Genomic DNA, 21,208 nt, shown 5'->3' with positions numbered 1-21,208 from the left:
TTAACCACTTCCTGTCCGGCCCATGTAGATAAACGGCCAGACGGGAGCGCTTCCGATGTGGGTGGACGTTTCTAAACGTCCCCCCACATCCATTGCCTCTGCGCGCTCCGCGGCACCGCGAACGCTGTACGGGACCTCTGTGTGAGGTCCCGATTCATGTGATCACTGATTGGCCAATCAGTGATCACATGAATAGTAGTAAACAAGATTACATCATTTGATTACTACTTGTGAAATCTGTGAATGATCACAGAGGTCATATGGTACAAGCCTATTCACAACAGCCTTCAACAACCTTGTACCATGTGACAAGCTGTGACCAATCACAGCTTCACAGTATTTCTCAATGGCTGCAAGAATGCATTCAGAGAGAAGGAGAAATGATTACTTTTACAGCCTTTATGGGTGTAAAAGCAATCCGTGTAAAAAAAGAAAATATCTTCATCACCCCCCACAAGTAGTACAGTGTCACTATGGCGACACTGTACTGCTAGGGTGACAGTATGTTAAAAAAAAACAAAACATAAAAATATAAAAAAAAATGTAAAACAAAAAATGTAAAAAATTTTTTGAAAAATTATAATTTTTGGTTATAAACTAGTTTTTGTTTTTTACTAAAAAGATAGATGAATACATTTTGGCCAGGTTTTATGAAAAAAGATTTATTTGCAAAATTTTATAAGAAAAACACTTTTTTTTTCAAAGTTTTTGGACTTTTTCATTTAAATAGCAAAAAAATAAAAATCCCAGTGGTGAATAAATACCACCAAAATAAAGTTTTATCTGTCTCAAAAAAATTCATATGGGTACAATGTTGCATGACCGCACAATTGTCATTCAAAGTGTGATAGCATTGAAAGCTGAAAAGGGGGTGAAGGGGGTGAAAGTGTCCGGACTTGAAGGGATTAAAGCTTTGGGCATTCATTAGCACCATAGGCGTGACTGTCCAAACTTCCAAAATGCTTAGCCAGTCCTGGTATTGCTTCATTATAAACTCAAAATTATCACCCAGGTTAATGCATCAAATAAAATAATTAGGCTTTAGTAGTTTGTTTAAACTGGCATTTGTAGGTACAAAATTTGAAACGCACTGCAAATTGCATCGCGCCCGCAGGAAACCACACCACATTCCTGTTCAAATCACGTGATTCCTTACAGTGATTTGATCCAATTAATTTTGTGTGGGCAGAAATCGCATCTCAAAGGTTTCAGTTTCAGGTATCTGAGCATTTTTTAATGCGTAGGCGTTCAAATGTTTAGTATCAGCACTAATACTGGTATTGGTGCAACCCTAATTGCTAATGTCTAGTTTTTTTCAACTACACTGAGTAGGCAGTGGACGTGATGCCGAGCGCCTGAGTGATCCCTTCTCCAAGGGACAGAGAAAAACTGTTACTTTTCAAGAGCTAGATGTAAGCTAAAAGAGAGAAAAAAAAGATTGTTTTTGTTGTACTCGTTTTGGAGCATTCTGGAATTCAGCTTTAAAGGAAATGTACAGTCACTTGATTTTAATTTTTATATGTGTAAAAAAAGACGAGCTTGATGTGTATAAACGTTTTAAAAACTTTGTGTGTAATTATATTTTGTACTCGGTGGTAGTTATATTTTCTTATTACATATACAAGCTTACTTCTGCCTGAGGGCTCATTCTGACAGGCGATTAAGTCTGTGCAGTGCCTCTGAAATAGTGTGCATCCACCTCAGAGACACGTGCAGGCAACCCATAGAAGTGGATGCAGACCCAACACCCGCACAGACACAATTGCATGTCAAAGTTTGACATTTGGGCAGTAGCAGGTGCATGGATCCAAACAGAGCCTCTGCATTTAGATCCATGCACCCACTGCTACCTGCATGGGCTGAATCACCTGTCTGAATGAGCCCTTTACTGTTCCTTCTGACAGTGCAGTTTGTTATGAGCATGGCCTTTTTTTTTTTTTTTTTTTTACCAGATTGATAAAATGATTGTAGAAATCTGTCTAGGTTAAGGGCTGATCTACAAATCTCTATTAAAAAAATAACAAACAGTAAGCACATAAAAGTGTAAAAGTCACAATACAATGATTCTCATCAAGGTAAATACTGCGACAGTAACTGAAAATACAGTATTCTTCTCCTTCATTTAGACTCTACATAGCTGGTGGAAACTTGTGGTCAGTGTTTGAGGTGAAGTTCTGTTATACACTCAGGCTGTGAGTATGTGGAAGTCAGTGCATCACAGAACTTTGTCTCGAGGGCTCTGATGCAGCAAGAAAATTGGATCCTTTGAAGAGCTAACTGCTGGTTTGGATGGTTAAATAATTTTTACATTTCTGTACTATTTCCCAGTTGTTCCCGAACACACTTTATTAAATGTTGCCAGAACAGAGGTGTAACTACTGCAAGGCAGAGATAGTAAAAGTTTTGGACTACATTGGCATTTTGTGGAATGCAGCTTATCGTTTTACCACAAACTGACATTACTGTGGAATAGTACATTTTTTGGAAAGGGTTAATATAAGTTTAGAAATAGCATGGCTTCTTTTACGGGGTAATAAAACACTTGTGCAAGCCAAACAGACTAGGTAACTTGAAAACGCAAGGTATTCTATATTAAAGGTTTATTTAGAATTATACAGGGACAGATCCTTAAAGTAGAATCATTAAATCAATGCACTGTTTAATCAGGCAGCTATGTGGCAAATGAGGTTTATTGTTGATAAATGTAAGGTTATGCACTTGGGGGCTAAGAATGTGCATGCATCATACCAGGGGCGGACTGACAAGTTATGGGGCCCCCGGGCAATAGGGGATCATGGGGCCCCTGTGTCCTTGCCCAAACTCAAAAAAGCCTGTGAAAAAGGTACCAGGGGCATCTCATTGGGCCCCCTACTGACCCAGGGCCCTCGGGAGTGCCCGAGTTTCCAAATGGTCAGTCCGCCCCTGCATCATACATACTGGAGGGGGGGGGGGTACAACTGGGGGAATCAACAGTAAAGAAGGATCTGGGGGTTCTGGTAGATCACAAGCTTAATAATGGCATGCAATGCCAAGCTGCGGTTTCTAAAGCGAGCAAAATCCTCTCTTGTATTAAAAGAGGTATAGACTCCAGAGAGAGAGATATCATATTACCCCTGTACAAATCATTAGTAACACCTCACCTGGAATATGCAGTTCAGTTTTGGGCACCAATTCACAAAAATAACATTGGGGAACTGGAGAAAGTACAGAGAAGGGCAACCAAACTGATAAGAGGCATGGAGGAGCTCAGCTATGAGGAAAGATTAGAGGAACTGAATTTATTCTCTCTTGAGAAGAGGAGATTAAGGGGGGATATGATCAACATGTATAAATACATTAGTGGTTCATATAGTGAACTCGGTGTAGAGCTATTCACCCTGAGGTCATCACAGAGGACAAGGGGGCACTCTTTACATCTGGAGGAAAATAAATTTAATCTCCAAACATGGAAAGGTTTCTTCACAGTGAGAGCTGTGAAAATGTGGAATAGACTCCCTCAAGAGTTGGTTCTGGCCAGCTCAGTGGATTGCTTTAAAAAAGGCCTGGATTCTTTCTTAGATACACAGAATATAACTGGATACTAACATTTATAGGTAAAGTTGATCCAGGGAATATCCGATTGCCTCTCGGGGGATTAGGAAGGAATTTTTTCCCCTGCAGGAGCAAATTGGATCATGCTTTGCTGGGTTTTTTTGCCTTCCTCTTGATCAGCTGTGGGTATAGGATTATAACTTTTTTTTTTTTTTTTGTAATGGTTGAACTGGATGGACTTTTGTCTTTTTTCAGTCAGACTAACTATGTAACTATGTAAATTGTCTGAGTTACAAGCCACAATGTAGTACAAATATGGATCCGTTCTGTAGCTCTCTTCTAACTTATTCCCTAAATTTTATAGAGGGAGGGAGGTGCAGAGTGCTTGTTGAATGATGGTGATTTTTTTTCTTTTTGCTCTTTCTTTTGGCAGGACCCTTCATTGTACACAGTGAAAGCTGTTCTCATTTTAGACAACGATGGTGAGAGGCTCTTTGCGAAGGTATGCTTGAAAAATCACACAGCAAGATTAATCTCAGCAAATGTGTCAACAGTGGCTCATACACGGGCTCACTCGTGGATATAATTTAGTAATTTCCTTTTGTCCAAAAAAGGAAAATGTGTATAGGTGTTTTTAAGGCTAACCATACAGTCTGCTGGTATAATCTCTGTACAATTCTCAAAACTGGGTGATATGAAAACACACCTGAGCAATGTATATAGATAGTATCAAATCACACAGCCCTTCACACTACATAGTTGATAGTAAAGCTAAAGTAGATTTTACAGATGGGCTGTATAGTGCATGGTCAGCCCTGATTCAAAGTGCAGTAGTTGTAGTAGCCAATCCATAATCATCCTTTACTCAAGTAAAGTGTAATGTTCATGTTTTGAGTTACTGACCTTATTTAGGCTGCCCACACATTCTATAATTACTTGTACAATTTTCATTTAGATATGGCAAAACTGTATAATATGAGGTCAAACGTAAACACTTTCAGTTTGTATGTAATCAGGCAGGCCCTGTTGAAGGTAATTCTAAAGGTAATTGAACAAGAACATTGTATAATGTATGGCCAGCTTAATTGTCGGTGTGCTTATATATGGTCTGATATTGCAAGTGCACAGCTTCCTACTCTTGAAAAATTATTAATGTCAAGGATTACTATGTCATTGCTCCTCAACCTGGGTTTTCCATGCTTACCACAGGTGCTTCTTTGTTGATGTACAAAACATTGGTAGTTTTGAAGTCTCATTGTGAACTCATGCTCATCCACTGTCTCGTGTGTGACCAGTTCAGTGAAAGAATCCAAAATGCACTGGCATCAATTCAAGACTTATCTCTTTGTTCTTTTACTTTCAATGTATGTTTGGTTTAATAATTATTCAGCTTGGAAACGCATCAGTAACACAGTCTTACGGTTACAGCTTAGTTTGTATCCCATACCTAGTGACTAAAATTTACCTCCCTACCACGTCATCTATTGATTTCTGGTTCCATACACCGTGCACTGTTTGGTATCGGTGTCTTCAAGCTCTTTTGGAATCTAAAGGATAGTAAGATACTGTTGTGTACACGCAAAACCTTGGACCAGCTGAATGGAGAGAAAGTATGTGAACCATATGACTACATTCCTGTAGTCATATGGTTCACATACTTTATCTCCATTCACTAGTCTATGCTCCTAAGCACCTCCATTCAAATTTTCTAAGCAAAGTGAACCTCTAAATTGCCTGTATAGTTTCAAAGATCACATACTATAAATTAGATGGGTATGGTATTTAGATATTTTTCACTGTTTTTAGATTTTGAAGGCTTTAGGGTATTTTAGAAGTTGTTATTAAAGGCTAAGTTCACCTTTTGTGAAAAAATAATAAATGTATATATTTTTGCTGGAAAAAAGTGCCATTAGAATTTTTTTTTTCACAGGAGCCTGCAGAGCATTGCACCTGCGATCAGTAGATCAACGGTGCATTGTCTGGCTCCTGCACAGACCACCTGCAGCTCCGTTGCCTATACCTCTGCATGGGCTGTCTGTTAGGAAGCTGTAGGCAGTGTGAATGAACTAAGAGGGCGCCCATCAGTGCCCTCTCAGAGCACTGAGAACTACGAGCTGTCTGCCTCGGTGGAAGATGGGACTTGTACTTTTATTTTCAGTTCAAGATTCGTATGTATGAATGATGTATCTGTGCAGGCAGAGCCATTTTCAAAATGTGACTGCGGGGAGAGGAACCCCCGCCTGTTGTCACAGGTAGGGGAGCTCTGACAACAGGAGGCAGGTGCATAAGAGCATGTTACACCCTAAATTTGTCTGTAACATGCTCCTAAAGTTGAACTTATTCTTTAAGTTAGACAAAACCAACAAACTGGAATGTGATTTTTAAAATTTTTATAGTCTGGTTAAAAATATTATTTCAGTTACCATTAGAGAGAGGAGATTGCAGATCCAGCCTAAACAAACATGGTCAGTATAAGAACCGTGTGTGCTCTCAGGGTTTTTTGTGTGTTTTATTCAGATCTCTCCAGTAATCTAGCTTATAATAATTCCTGCACATTGCCTGTGTGAGAGCTTTCTGTAATAAATACCAGTCGCTGCTGATCTCTTTCCTTGTGTAGGGTGACTGGTCTTGTATCCACCCCCCTGCTGAATTCAGCAGGCAGCCTGTAGTGGAAGGATAGCTGGGTCTCACCCACAGCTCTGCTGCTTTCTGCACAACCTGCCTGCAGCCCAGTGTCCACTACTTTTGAAAGGTAATATCTAGTTTATAAAGACTTGGTGCACACAAAGTGGATCTCAGTGCAAGGATGACAGTACAAGCTAGATGGCTTCTGATTGGTCAGCACCATGGCAGTGCTGATCAATCAAAAGCTGTCTAGCCTGTATTGTGATCCTTGCAAGGAGAGGAGAGAGAGACACTTCACAAGGTCTGGGGATTTGAAATCCCTGCGACTTTCTCGTCTCTCCTTGCAGGGATGACAGTATGGGCTAGACGGCTTCCCATTGGTCAACACCAGCATGTTGCTGACCAATCAAAAGCTGTCTTGCCCATACCATCATCCCTGCACTGAGAGGAGAGAAAGCTGCTGGAATTTTAAATCTCCAGCTTTTGCTTCTGTGACATCATGGGATCGGTGCAGGGAGGTTTCCCGCACCACTCCTGTGTGACAAGCCTGGGTTCACACAGGAGCAGAGGGGAAACCGCATGCAATCTGGAAAGGAATCGCATTCCTGTTCAAATCGCATGCTATTCTTTGCGGTGCAATTTATGTCCATACATTTTGTATTATGTAGGGGTGAATGCTGCTCAAACTGATCTCCAGGAGTCAGAGAACAATGCTGTGTGATGGATGGCCTCAGCCGTTGCTATGGCCACATGTGCATTTTGTATTGACGCAAATCACAAAGTATCTGTTTCAGGTATCAGGAGCATTTTCACGAGTACTCTTGAAAATACTGTGTATCGGTGCATCCCTAATGTAAATGAAAGATTTTTGTGTCTTAGCTATTTAAAAATGCATTTATTGCACACATTCTAAAATGGATGTATATACTGTTTTGATTGTAACTTTTTGTGTTATATTGACAGTACTATGATGAGACCTATCCCACTGTGAAGGAGCAAAAGTCCTTTGAGAAGAATATCTTTAATAAAACGCACAGAACAGACAGTAAGTGCTGATCTTTTGTTTTTCTACCATTGCGTAAGATCTCATGGACATGAGTACTGTAGACATACCTCTTTGCATTTTTCCTTTTACAGACAAATGGGGGAATTCATTTATTTTAGATTTTATATATGCAAGTTACTTTATACATAGAAATAGGAAACCGTTAACAAAAGTATTTTTACTTTTTTTTTTCCCAAAATCAAACCTAACTATATCCGATAAGAATTTATCTGACACTTACAGAAATTGTACTGTTGCTCCTTCTTGTGTCATATGACCTAGTCACCCTATCCAAACCCATGCTCTAGAGGAGAAAAAGTTAATTTGAAATCACACTGAACACAAATCAAATGTTCCAACAGGTATGATCATTTATTCTTCAATTTGACCTGATTGGCCACAAATGCATCACTGTTTGATAGATTGATTCAGATTATTGATTTAAATTTTAATTTTGTGTGTGAATCAGTCTGTAAGATCTCCAAGTCGAAATCTTGGCTCCACTTTTCACTGGCTTCATTTTTGGGTCTGTTTTGAATTTTACACGATCAAAAAACTAGTAATGCAAGAGGAGGGCAGTGTGACTGTGGTAGGGGTTGACACTGATGTCCCTTAAAGACTTTAAAAAAAAAACAAAAAAAAAACACTTGGTTTTCTGCCGTCATGTTTCTATGTTTAATGTAAACCCGTGGCTTTCACTAGTTAAGGGAAAGTATGATGTTCTATTTTTTTCCACCTCCCTTTTTCTACTGTTACATGATTCCTCTTTGTCCTGTTCACTAGCTGCTGTCCTTGAAAATACCCGGTATTTGTAAAGCAGGAAGATTCGCTATCTGTGCACCCTTTTTGTAAAATAATTCTCCACTATAGTTCTATCTGAAGAGTAGTCTCTCATGAATTGCCAGAGATTGGATTTGTCATTCTCTTGTCTCTGCAGGTGAAATAGCTCTTCTTGAAGGTCTGACTGTGGTATATAAGAGCAGCATCGACCTTTACTTTTATGTTATTGGAAGTTCTCATGAGAACGAGGTAATAAACACTTTTTATTCTGCCTGTAATTTCATTTTTTTGGTCATCTTTACATATCACTGTGTGTAATGCGTTACATTCCTTGCTTGTTTTAGGAATTATTAAAACAAATTCAATTTTTTAAAAATGTGAAAATGGACTACATATGATTTTTGTTGCATGTCTGGACATTAGGTTATCATTGTGAACCAATGCCAAATTGCAGCTGGTGCTCGAGGCTCTGACAGGTTCTCTTCTATAATACACCGCTGAGGGTGCAGGTGAGGATGGAGCTCATCCCAGCTCTGTGGATACCAATAAAATCGTATAAGCTGCACATCACTACAAAACCTGTGTGCGGAGGGTGAAACAGCCGCAGGCCAGGCTCCATCCAGGGTGGCCTAGATGGAGTCCAGGCTGAGCCTGTTTCACTCTCCACACACAGATTTTGTAGTGATGTGTGACTTATAGGATTTTTATTTCCTTGCATTAGTTTATCATTCATTTAAACAAACAATCCCCATATGGCCAAGCCCCTTCTTTTTGTTGTCTACACATTCTTGGCAGTACAGTTGTTCTCAAAAGTTTGTATACCCTGGTACAAATCATGCAATATTGGCATTTATATCGAAAATATGACTGATCATGGAAAAAAAAGCTGTCTTTTATTTAAGTATAGTATTCATATGAAGCCATTTATTATCACATAGGTATTTGGCTCCTTTTTAAATCATAATGGTAACAGAAATCCCCCCAAAAGCCCTGATCAAAAGTTTACATATCCCGGAGTGTCACACACAGGTTAAAATGGTAATTAAAGATTAATTTCCCACATCTGTGACTTTTTAAATTGCAATTGATGTCTGTGTGTAAGTAATCAATGAGTTTGTTGGCTCTTACATGGATCCACTGAGCAGGCTAGATACTGAACCATGAGGAGCAGAAAAGAACTGTCAAAAGACCTGCATAACAAGGTAATGGAATTTTATAAAGATGGAAAAGAATATAAAAAGATATCCAAAGCCTTGTATATGCCAATCAGTACTATTCAATCACTTATTAAGAAGTGGGAAATACGGGAATCTTCTGATACCAAGCCAAGGTCAGGTAGACCAAGAATTGTTGCAGCCATAACTGGCAGAAAAGTTTTTGGGATATGAAGAAAAATGCACAGGTAACTGCAGAAGAAATACAGGCTGCTCTGGAAAAATATTTATTTATTTTTTTTTTTGTAGCACAATATGACAGTACTTGAACAAAAATGAGCTGCATAGTCAAGTTGCCAGAAAGAAACCTTTACTGCACCATTGCCACCAAAAACCGTTATAATATGCCCGACAACACCTTGACCAGTGAGGCCCAGTGAGCTGTGTTGGGTATATTGTAACCAGGCATTTTTGTGCCATTTTTGTGCCATTTGCTTAGTATCGAGAGATCCCTGAATTTTCCACTTTTGCATTTGGACTTTGATTGAACAGTACTGACTGGCATATTGAAGGCTTTGGATATCATGTTATATCCTTTTCCATCAATTATAAAGTTCCAATACCTTGTTACGCAGGTCATTTGACAGTTCTTTTCTGTTCCCTGTGGCTCAGTATCTAGCCTGCTCTGTGCTTCCATGTGAGAGCTAACAAACTAATTGACTATTTATACACACACTAATTGCAATTTAAAAAGTCACAGTTGTAGGAAATTAACTTTTAATTGCCATTTTAACCCATGTGTGTCACCTTGTGCGTTCTTACAAGGCCAAACACTCCAGCGTATGTAAACTTTTAATCAGGGCTGTTTGGATAATTTCTATTATCATTATGATTTGAAAAACAGCCAAACAACTGTGCTATAAATGGCTTCAGATGATCACTATCCTTAAATTATAGTTTTTTGGCATTATCAGTCATATTTTTAACATAAATGCCAAAATTTCACAATTTCTGCCAGGGTATGCAAACATTTGAACACAAATATACATGTAAATCAAAGCTAAACATCAGGAAAACTGTTAAATACACAGATGAAATAAATACATGCAAGTTTTTTTTGCTTGCTGTAGGATTAGTTTCTGTGTCCATCCAGTCCTCAGATCTACACATTGCATATCCCTCTCTGGAAGAGATTTTTCTACTTCGGTTAAGCAACACTTGCAGGTCTTGTCCCTTCTTCAGCCTGTAACTGTAAAAGGAAAAGCAGAAGACTGAGTTCATTTCTCTCTCTCTCTCTTACAGTGAGTCTGTGCACAAATTATTTACACTAAGATGTAAGAGCACTTAAACACAAGCCCTCAAACACCTCTGTAGCTATAGGCACTGTGGAGAAGTTTACCTTCAAAGTTTACAACAGATGCACTCCTTCCCTATTCCTATTACAGCTGAATCTTGGCAACCTGTCAGCTTTCTGACTTGGAATCCATTCACAGCAATGTAGATGCAACGGTGTACACGCATGTAACAGGAGTGACTTTGGGTGGGGGGCCCATGGAACACAGCCCCCTTTGGAGAGGTGGGAAGACCCCTGTCTCAGCTCCCCATATCCCTCTTATGTGTAAGCCACCCTGTGCCTGTTAGGGGTACAGGGTGGTCTGTCCTGATATTGTGTAGACATGTATAGGTGGGGGTTGTCCATTGTTCACTGCTATGCGGCTGCATCCCATTGTTCTATTGTGTGGCTTGCTTGAGAGCAAACTATTATGGGATGTATGTGTTTGTGTATTGTCTCTGCCAGGTGTTGTATCCCATTGTTCTATTGTGTGTCTTACTTGGGAGTTTGTACTGGCTTGGTGGGGGGTGTTTCCGGCAGCCCTTCCCCCTGATGGGACGGCCTGTTGATGTGTTTCCTGTTACTGGTTGCATTTCCCCACCCTGTGCATATATCTTGTGTCTGTGTTAAAATAAAGCGGTCCATTTCCTGTCTTCATACAAGTCTGGTGTGTCTCGTCCTGTTTGGTCAGTGGTGGTCCGGGGATCTGTGTTCGGACAGGGAAGCTGGAGTCTAACGGAAATACCCAAATATATGCACTTTTCACATCACCATCATACATTATGCTCAGTCTGAATCGCCCAACCTGCAGGCTCACTCCAAGCTATGCAGCTGACCCCTGCAGCCTCTTCTCTAAGGTGCTTCGGCAGTTACAGCCACTCTGATCTCATAAAGTACAATGCAGGACCAATAGCCCTGCATCGTATGTGAGGACACCAAGGGGTTGCCCACAACCAGGAGCATCAGGGGGAAGAATACAGTGAAGTAAAAGTCCTTGTTACTGGTTCCTTAGGCATAATGAGCATTAAACCGCTGCAGTGCCATTGGTGTCCCACTGCAAAGGAGCATTTTTCTTTTTCCTGGAGTTCAGCCTGATTACACTCCTCTTTCTTTGGGTCAACAAGGCAATTATAGTGTGGTTTTGGACAATCCCTCTCTTGAAAAGGGTCACAGACTGACACATTACTGACATAAAGCAGTGTGGTAGTGTAAAACGGCTGTGTCTGGTCCCATGCATTCATCTGCGTGCATATTTTGCAATTTTGAATAGAGTGTACCTTTTAATTCCATAGATGTGCACTAAATTTTGTCCCTTTTTGTGTGTAATTTTTCTGTTCCTGCTCTACCATTGAATTAGGATATTGAACAGGGGGAATAGCATTTAAGTGGTTGAACCCGGCCATTAACTGGTTTTGGTAGAGGTAAATGCTGACACCCCTGAACCTCTCTAATGGCTCTCAAATAACTATTAAGTCATCTTGTATAAGCTATTATGACTTATTAGTTTTAAGGTCACTTTAAATTGTTTGTTCAACCTGATATAGTTCAGTAAATGATTCTGAATTGCACTTAATCTTGAACTCTGTGGCCTACTTTCACACTGCATTAAATGTAGATTTATGTTACAAGAAATGACCCTTCTGCTGTTCTGGATTTTAGCTTGGTATCTATGCAGCAGCTAAAATCCTGTCTTGGAAAAGGTATATTGGGCCTTGATTTTTTTTAAAGGGAAAGAACACTTTTAGATAGTTTTATTTTCATTGTCCTTTACTGTTGCATTGTAACTGTAGTATGCCGCAAGAGCTTTCTGTTGTCAAAGCAAAACCATCTGAACAAGTCCAACAAATAATGACCGAGCTCTGCTTTAGCCATTCATGCTCCACTAACTGTAGATCTGTCTTCTCGTCATGCAGACTTTAATACACAAGGATTTTAGCAAGTAAATTTGTATGTTCAAGGTTGGAGACGCTTTACCTGAAGTATACATATGAATGGCTATATAATGTTAACTTGTTATGACTAGACTTAATAATGACCACAGTGACCGCGAAGAGGCAGGGAGCGAATATATTTACTCCTCTTTACTGATCATTGTTATTTGTCAGTGTTGCCCTTATGCACTGTTGCATACACATTGCTTTGCTTTGTATATCATTTTCTTTTTTATTATGGTATGTACCAAAATAATAAGTAATATTGCATTACATACTTTGTAGCTTTATAATACACAGCAGGTGGGGATCTTGGCCCTTTTTTATGTTTCCAGACAGCCCGTAGCTACTTCAGGTCAATGTGCTTCTGTTCTGTCACTGCTCTACCTGTAAATTCAGTGCAGCACAACACACACTGCAGCATGAGAGGGAAGTTGCACTGTGCCAGTTTCACTATCTGTATGGCTGATAATTAGCCATTTGACAGTTCTGTTTTAGTTAAATCATTCCAGCTTTTCTGAAAACAATGCTTGTGTCACTTGCTTGAGTGGTCTCACTTTCCATTTTGTAGTCTATTGTCTGCTCTGCTTGTTAAGTTACTGACTGCTAGTGTATTCATATCCTATATTTATTTTTAACTTCTATATAGCTCATGTTGATGGCTGTTCTGAATTGCCTTTTCGATTCATTAAGCCAGATGCTCAGGTATGTGATAACATATTTGCCATGTAACCAAAATGTTTTTGTCCTGTACCTCCTCTTAATGATGCCAACTTCCAATTATATCATACCTGTGTTGTCAGGTGTATTTATGTAATTAAAGCAGACCTTCACTCACTGTTTACACATGTCCTCTTTCTGACCCTTCCTATTAAACTTTTGCAAGAATTTTTTTTTTTTTTTTTTGAGACGCAAGTACCTGTTCTGCAGGTGCTTGCTCCCACTTCCCCCTTCCTCATTTAGACAAGTATGAAAGATCCTTTTTAACCACCTTACCCAACCCCCCATTTCATCATCCCACAGCCTCCTTGGATAAATGCCACACATCCCAAGAGACTTCAGGTTATTCTCCACCCCTGTTGGTGATCTCTAGAATATGCAGTGGGGCGTTGCCTGTGAGTTATCAGGAAGTGCAAGCTGCCTCTGACATCTAAGATGGCGGCTTGAAACAAAAGAATAGAAGTCATAATCTGGAAGTTGTACATTTTCCTATGTTCCTTATTACTTTAGGCGGCCTTTTTTTTTTTTTAAGTGGGCAATTTTCTGTAACTGCAGATGCAGTGATGTGGTCAGCCAGAGAGTCAGTGTAAACAAAGTAGGTGCCCTGGTCTGCTGCAAGCTGCTCAAGTTACATGTCTGATTTGGAGTCTACATCCAGGTTATTAGCGGTGTTCGGGATCTTGGTGGGGGAACACTTTAGAGCTGTTATATTAATATTTCAATCCCACTTTAAATGTAATAAATGGTTTTTAAATGTTGAGTTTAGTTAAGACCTGTTTTAGGTTAGCCCCTAAAATAGTAGATTTCAGCTTTGTCTTTGTTTGTCTTGTGGAGCCCAGTGGCTAGATGTCTGTGAGAAGAGGTTTGCCTCATTATGGCAGATGTACAGCTGTGGAAAACGAAGAGCAGAGAATCGTCAAAGTTCCCTAGTGAAAAGATTGTTAGAAGGTTTACACTCCACCATTTCCAAAAACTGCATTATTAGTTTTGGGTGGAATAACCTCTTTAAAGAAGGAGCATTGTAAATCATTTTAAATGTAAGGTTTAGAACTGAAGAGAGTTTTTAAAGTTGAATTCTAATCACAGCACAAAAGAAATAGTTGAAAAAAGACATCAGCTACTATGTTTACTTCTAGTTTATCCCCATTTCACTGACCTCCAGTGGTGGTGAGGGACAATGTTATAATTACTGTGATAAGAGACAGGGTCCTATTGAACTATAGGAGATATTATCAACAGGCATCCTGTGTGTCTGGTTGGTGTTTAGTACAAAAGGGTATGCAGACACTGTATTTTCCTACAAAGGTTCTCCTTTCTCTTGACTTGAGTTTCAAAGGAGTCCTGGGATGCTAAATATAATATAGTTGAGCTGAATATTTCATGCAAAAGTCATACATTTTGCATTGCTCTGCACATTGCTTGTAACATATCTCTTCCCCAAACATGGCTTTGCCGTTGTGGCCTTAGGAGATCTTTGGGGTCATGATGTACCCACCACTATCGTTACGCTTCACTTATCCTGCATACATATAATAGACAGTAGATGCGGGACATCCAAATGACCATGGAACTACCTACTGTGCTATATAAGTACCTGTAATAAATAGTAAAATAAATGATCAGAATACCGAGGTTTAACATAAAAAATATTCCCTTGGTTGTATGAACTTTTGTTTTTTGTTGGTCTGGAGTCAAATATGTTTCTCTTTTTTTTGTTTTAATAGAAAAAATGTAGAGAAGCGAACACTCCTGGAGAACATGGAAGGACTGTTCCTTGCAGTTGATGAAATTATAGATGGAGGGTAAGCGATGTCTTGATGTCTGTCCTGGCTTGCCATGTGTGACAGCTAATATACAGTGACATCTGTGCTTTCACTAAGCATTCAGTGTCATCAATAAGGAAATCTGTGGAGTATTGCAGTACCCCATAGTGCTGCCATTTCTAGTTTGGTATTATGCCATCTAAACCAAAGCTGCTCTTCACTTCTACTTTCCAGGTTGTAAAGTCTTTAACATAAAATAGTGCATTGATTTCTTGTCTCCTGAAAGCCATGATGTTGTCTGCTGAAATAACTGCTGGCAGCTTAGTAGTTAAACATCCAGCATGAACATCCAGGCAATTCACATTCATAAATGAAGACAGTAAAATCCTCCTGCGATTGTAAATAGAAGTGTTAATCTGGAAGTTGTACATTTTCCGTCTGTGCTTGTTTTTGTTTGAATTGTGAGAGAGCAGCCGTTACCACCATAGAGACTCTGCAAGGAGAAAAGCTCCTAACAATGCCATTACGGCATAAGTGTTGCTATGTAGCCGTGTAATGACATCATTAGGATTGATTCCATCATAGACTTCTGCAGATTGAGCTTCCGTGCTTCAGCTATAATGGCATGTAAGAAGAGGGTTCTCTTAACTCTTCTATGTCTGGAAGGATTTGGTCATCAGCCTTTTTTTTTCTCTTTGTACAGAGTTATTTTGGAGAGTGACCCCCAGCAAGTGGTTCATCGTGTTGCACTGAGGGTATGTTGAAGGTGTATGAATAAAGAACTGTAGAGCAACAACCTTTGGGGTCCACCCTGTCTTACTCTTCACTGCACTTGAAACATGAGAGGAAGAATCTAAATGGTTGTTCTGTAGTAAATGTTACTTTTAAGGCTAAAAACACTGAAATCCAGTATAGTATAAATAATATGTTAAATGAATGCACTGACAGGTGGCTGAAAAATTCCAGTATGTTAAGCTGAGGAGGCAGAACTACATATGAAAACAATGCTGTAGACTGTACTGCAGTTCTCACACTTACACACGCAACCTGTGATAAAGGAATTTTATAGACAGAAAAATACTAATGGCTAACATTGGAGAGTATTTTTAAACCGCTCTAGATACACTTCATTCACTGGGCTTTATACAGCCTGTAATTTTCATTAGACAAAGTAAGAATAAGTTGCAGCACTTTGAATAGGAGTATACTTATGCTGCTGTGTGCATTGAGCCAATTGTCATGTAGCTGGTAAGTTCATGGTATTTAGTCTACCAGTGCCCATTTTCCCTACACATAGACCTAATTTTTCTGGCAGCCAGCCATCAAAAGATATGTGACCCAGTGCACAGAACCAGCAAACACTCATTCCCTTTTCACAAGTTTGCAAATATTATTAAAGCAAAACTACACTTCATCTGAGCACCACGAAACTATTTATTTCATTCTTTTTTAAAAAAATTCAAAGCAACCTCTCCCATCGTTCCATGTCTTCATGCTTTATTTTGCTTAGAAATCGCTTTGCAAAACACCCCCTAGCATTTCTGGGCATGGCCGTCTTGAGTAAAGGCAGATGATTCATGTACCATTTTACTTCTTGGAATCCATCTGCCCTTAGCCCAGGTATGCAGGCAGGAGGATGTGCTTAGCTGAGAAAACCTCTCCTGAAGACTTCTGGGATATATAACACCATTTACTTAGGCATGAAAACCAGGAAGTAACTGAAGAAATGTAAAAAAAATTGTTTAAACAAGTAAATATGATATACTTTCCTATCTATTAATGCTAACAGCATAAGAATTAAAAATAGTCAATGTTGATTGAGAGAATGAAGTTCTGCTTTAAGCAGGCTTACATATGCACTGATTGCTGAGAGCAATAAAGAGTAAGTCAGAATTTTGCACTGATATCAGATTGGTCTGGGGTTTACTCAGAATGTTTATTGTATCCAGTATGCTCAGTCATTCTTGCCCAAGCCTGGCTCCTAATAACTGGTTTTTAGGGTTACCAATAGATAACAGAGCTTAAAGGGACACTAAACTCTGGTTTAAAATAAAAACCCTATATTTAAGTATATATTCCTAACACATAAATGTATCTTCCATTGCTCTCAACCTCATCCAAATCTTCAGATTCCTGCTGTGATCCACCTTCAAGTTAGAGGTTTGCTGTTTATTCTGCATGGTCCCGCTGTATGTAGGAACATAGCCAACCTTTCTTGATCACTCCAGAGATGGACTGGGGACTATGAGATTTGTAGTGTGCATAGCGCAGTACACGACTGCCACTAATGTGTACTGTTTATTCCAAACAAATGGAAGTGAGAAGAAAAAGGAGATGTTTGGGAGCCAATGGAGGCAGAAAAGCACAGTAAGAAATAATTGAATGAAAAATTAAATTACAGGGTTATTAAGTAAGGTATGTGTATAGATTGTTTTTTGAGTTAAAGATCACTCTTAATTTGTCAGCATTTTTATAATGGTCTGTGCTGTCCATAGCAAATAATCCAATTTAAACAAAATATTTGATCACTGCGGCCGCCACAAACCCTCCCTAATTCTTCTTTAGCCCATGCCAAAGAATAAAGTTGCACAGCAACTAGTTCTTTTAGCAGTGCTCATTTCTGATACTTTACCTGGTAATGACCCAATATTTGTCCCATTATGCACTTTAAGACTACACTGAGGGCACTGGCTTGACATCATTGTTACCCTACTGCATCCAAAGAGCCATTTTGAAATAAATATCATTGTAGATTGTGTACATTAGTAGTAAAAGCCTTTTAGTCTTCTAAAGAGCTCTTTGTTGAGTAATATAGGAACTGTTGGTTGCGCTTTTGAGCGTGCAGTTAGATTTGCAAGTGGTGAAGTGGTTAAGTGCCGTATCACCATATGCTGTTTCTCTTACTAGCATCTGTCCCATGGGCCTTCCACACAGCTCAGAGTGAACGGCCTGCTGAGAAGGCAGATTTATGAACCCCATTAGCATGCTGTTACACTGTTTACTATGCTCTCATAGGGATCTGTGCCCAGCTACTGGCAACGCCACCTGCAGAGCTACCAAATGATGGAAGAGGTGTCATTGGCACTGTAGCAGAGCAAAGATCAGTAGGGTGTCTGGAAGTCTGGAGGTTAATATGGAGAAAGGCATAGTGGGGGATGAAGGGGTGCTTGGGGTGCTGTCTGAGTGTTTGGTGGAATGGTATTAAAATTGTATTCCTGGGACTAATATATTGTAGCATATGAAGTAATTCTCTAATTCTATTTTTAGGGTGATGATGTTCCTCTTACAGAACAAACGGTCTCTCAGGTAAGAATCCCTAACTCCAGTACATCAGACTTCTAAGTTAACATTACTTACTGAGTGGGAAGTGGGGATTGATATGTAAAAGTGCTAAAATGAGCTCATATTTCTCATCCTTACCCAAAAATAAAACCTTTTTTTGCATCACCTCAATGTAAGTTGTGTCTAAAGTGTGAGAGTGACAGTTTGGCATTTTGTGATGTCATTCCATTATCATTGACTGGTAATGGTGACTATCGGTTTACTTCTCTTTATTTCAGTGATAAGTTTTGTGCTGCTCTACTTGGATTCTTGCATTCCCAGAGTTATATATTGATTGACTTGGGCATTGAAAGTGGACTTAGATACAAAAAAAAATCTAATTTTACTCCAAAATATTTTTTAAATACAATACAATACAAAACTGCCAAACCAAGCCACTTTGTTGCAGACAACACTTATGGCTCCTGTCCAAGCTGGAAAGCAAGAACGCGTATCCCCGCGAGTATATGGAAAGAGGGAGCAGTGTCCCAAAATGCTTACAGTAGCTCCGATGTAGTGAAGGAACAGACACCACTCAAATCCTGCCCAGTGAGTCCGATGTATGAGATGGCCTCAGCCACTGCTCCGCCCGTGCCCTCTGACTCATTTTTCCCTGCCCACTGGGGCTTGGTCACAGGGGTCATACATCTGACTCACTGGACTGGTTTGAGCGGCGTCTGTTCCTTCAAAAGCCACTTTGTTGCTCAAGTGGCACCTTTTATATCTAGACAGTTGCACTTTTGACATATTCTATATACTAGCATGATTGGGTACATTCAGGATAGGTGTAAATTTATCAGCCTACATTATTGGAGAAATTAAAGAAAAAAAAAAAAAACAGTTCATGAATAACTGGATGTAGTGTCTGTGTATTAATATGATATGTTCTGTTTTTAGGTGCTGCAGTCTGCTAAAGAGCAAATCAAGTGGTCACTCCTCCGATAGCAAGTTCATCTGTTCTTAGATATCTTCATTCCATCGTATTGGGACCTCCTGTCTAGATCCCAGTTCTTACCCTTTGCCTGTGTGTATCCCTATGGTTTAGAGCAGTGGCGCTGATGTCCACCACAGCAGCAAGAGGCAATTACTCATGGCATTAAAGTTCATTACTAGTGTTTGCCTACTTGTTAAAATCTTTATTTTATGTATCCAACCTTACATTTTGCTACTGGCTCCCTATGTGGGAACAGTGTGTAATTGGTGTCCTGTCCTGCTGGTAGTGAGAGCCTAGATAAAGTACATATGACAGCCCCGAAGTTAAAAATGATCAGTGTCATTGTGTCAAGTTGCAGTTTTTATTGTAGAGATTAGGAACAAATTCATACTTTACACTCTTGCTTTCACTCAGTTAATGACGTTGACTACTGAGGGCCACAAATAAAGTTATAGATGTGATTACTATTAGAAACAGAATTGTAAATTTATATGATGGACAGAAAATGGTTCAAACCATCAGCATCCCTCTCAGCTTCATGGGAGATTATGTTCATACTGCCTTACCCATTTGAACTGTTAACATTTGATTTACACATCTAAGGATATTTATATTTTTATATCCACAGCACGCAGGTTAAAGATGGCCACATGCACTACAATCGGGTAGGACTACATAGCTCTAGATAAACGTAAAATAAGAATATACAATAGTTTTGTAGTGTGTGGCCAGCTTAAGATTGACACATGGGTCAGCAGGAACCTTTTTTTTTTTTTTTTTAATAAACTGAAAATGTGTATCATAACTTTGAGGACCAATGTAGAGTATGCCATGTACATGTGTGCTATGTAGTTCACCTTGAAAGCACAACTTCAATACTAAAACTTGCTTCTGTACTTGATGATAGGATTAGAAATAGGTATACTGAAGTCCAGAAGCAGGTGCTTTGTACTGAGGTTGTGGTCTTCTATTGCTATCCAAAGTGCTGTACAAACTTTAGACCTTTATAATGATAAATAAATGACATACAAATGTGAATATGTTGTTTTGGTTTCATTGCTCATTTTGATATTGACAGCAGGTTTTCTCCATCCACTTTAAGACCAGTGCTATTTTTAATTTGCAGTAAGAATTAAACTCACAGGACATGAGTTACTAAAATGTAAAATGGGTACTTGTAGGGAATACAGGTTCATGTCCACACACATTCCACAACTGTAAATCAGCCCAAGTTCTGTTCACACGTGAATAAATCAGTCTTCTAGGTTATATAGAGATCTCAGTGTTTTCTGCATCTCTGTCCTGAACAGAGAGTCCTTAGGTCATTGATTGTGTTTTACATTAATTGGTATGATAGGCAGTAGAATCCCAAAGCTTGACCGATTTCCTTTTTCCGCTAGATCAGTCTTTTAGCAGATATGGCCGTGGAGATGTATTTCCACATCAGACTGAAGTTTACTGAATGTTCCTCAGCTGATATAATTGTATATTGTGAGCACTATCCTGCCTGTTTGATGTGTTTGGAAGAAGAGACTAATGTCCACGTTTTGAAAGAATTGGGCTTTAATAACTTGAGTAACAGCCTGTAATACCCCCTCATTACAGGTCATTTTCCATTTTCAGCACTGTTAGTTTGACAGTTGCTCCATTTTGCAACACTGTACCCAAATGAGTTTTATATAATTTTTTTGAGAAAGATAAAGCTATTTTTTTCCCCTTGGTATTAACTGATTTTTTTTTTTTTTGTGTGTAAAAAAAGAAAATAATTTTGAAAATAATCAATTTCCCTTAAAGCAGTTTTTTTTTTTTTTTTTTTTTTTTTTTGTAATTTTCACGTCACTTCTGGTACTGGCCGCCTAGGCGTTTGCATCATCGGGCTATCCCACGAACTCCTGGGATATCAGCGTCATCGATCCCAGGAGTCTTTGGGCATCTTAAGCATCTAATATCGCGGTATTACCGTACAAGCCCGAGACAGTTAAGTGCATGCTGGGTAGCCAGCTGCATCGAAATCCAGGAAATGCATAAGAGCGGGATTCAGATGCCCATATCTGCAATAGCAGCTGCCAGA

The 21,208-nt window shown here is 39.3% G+C and overlaps 1 protein-coding gene across 1 annotated transcript in view; it reads left to right on the top strand.

The window, feature by feature from the left end:
* The window catches only part of COPZ1 (coat protein complex I subunit zeta 1), a 30,036-nt gene extending 9,861 nt beyond the window's left edge, over positions 1-20,175 (top strand). Inside the window, exons 2-9 of the mRNA XM_089691409.1 lie at positions 3,965-4,033; positions 7,120-7,201; positions 8,139-8,230; positions 13,049-13,104; positions 14,844-14,921; positions 15,586-15,637; positions 18,150-18,188; positions 19,101-20,175. Coding sequence (XP_089547535.1) covers positions 3,965-4,033; positions 7,120-7,201; positions 8,139-8,230; positions 13,049-13,104; positions 14,844-14,921; positions 15,586-15,637; positions 18,150-18,188; positions 19,101-19,148 — 516 coding nt within the window. The 3' untranslated portion in view covers positions 19,149-20,175. The remainder of the gene's footprint in view (positions 1-3,964; positions 4,034-7,119; positions 7,202-8,138; positions 8,231-13,048; positions 13,105-14,843; positions 14,922-15,585; positions 15,638-18,149; positions 18,189-19,100) is intronic.
* Positions 20,176-21,208: the final 1,033 nt, after the last annotated feature.

This window comes from Staurois parvus, unplaced genomic scaffold (assembly GCF_062004578.1).
Source record: "Staurois parvus isolate SC_StPar_1 unplaced genomic scaffold, SC_StPar_1.0 ptg000562l, whole genome shotgun sequence".
Lineage (NCBI taxonomy): Eukaryota > Metazoa > Chordata > Amphibia > Anura > Ranidae > Staurois > Staurois parvus.
Note: the sequence above shows the minus strand (reverse complement) of the source record. Positions and strands in the feature narration are given on the sequence as shown.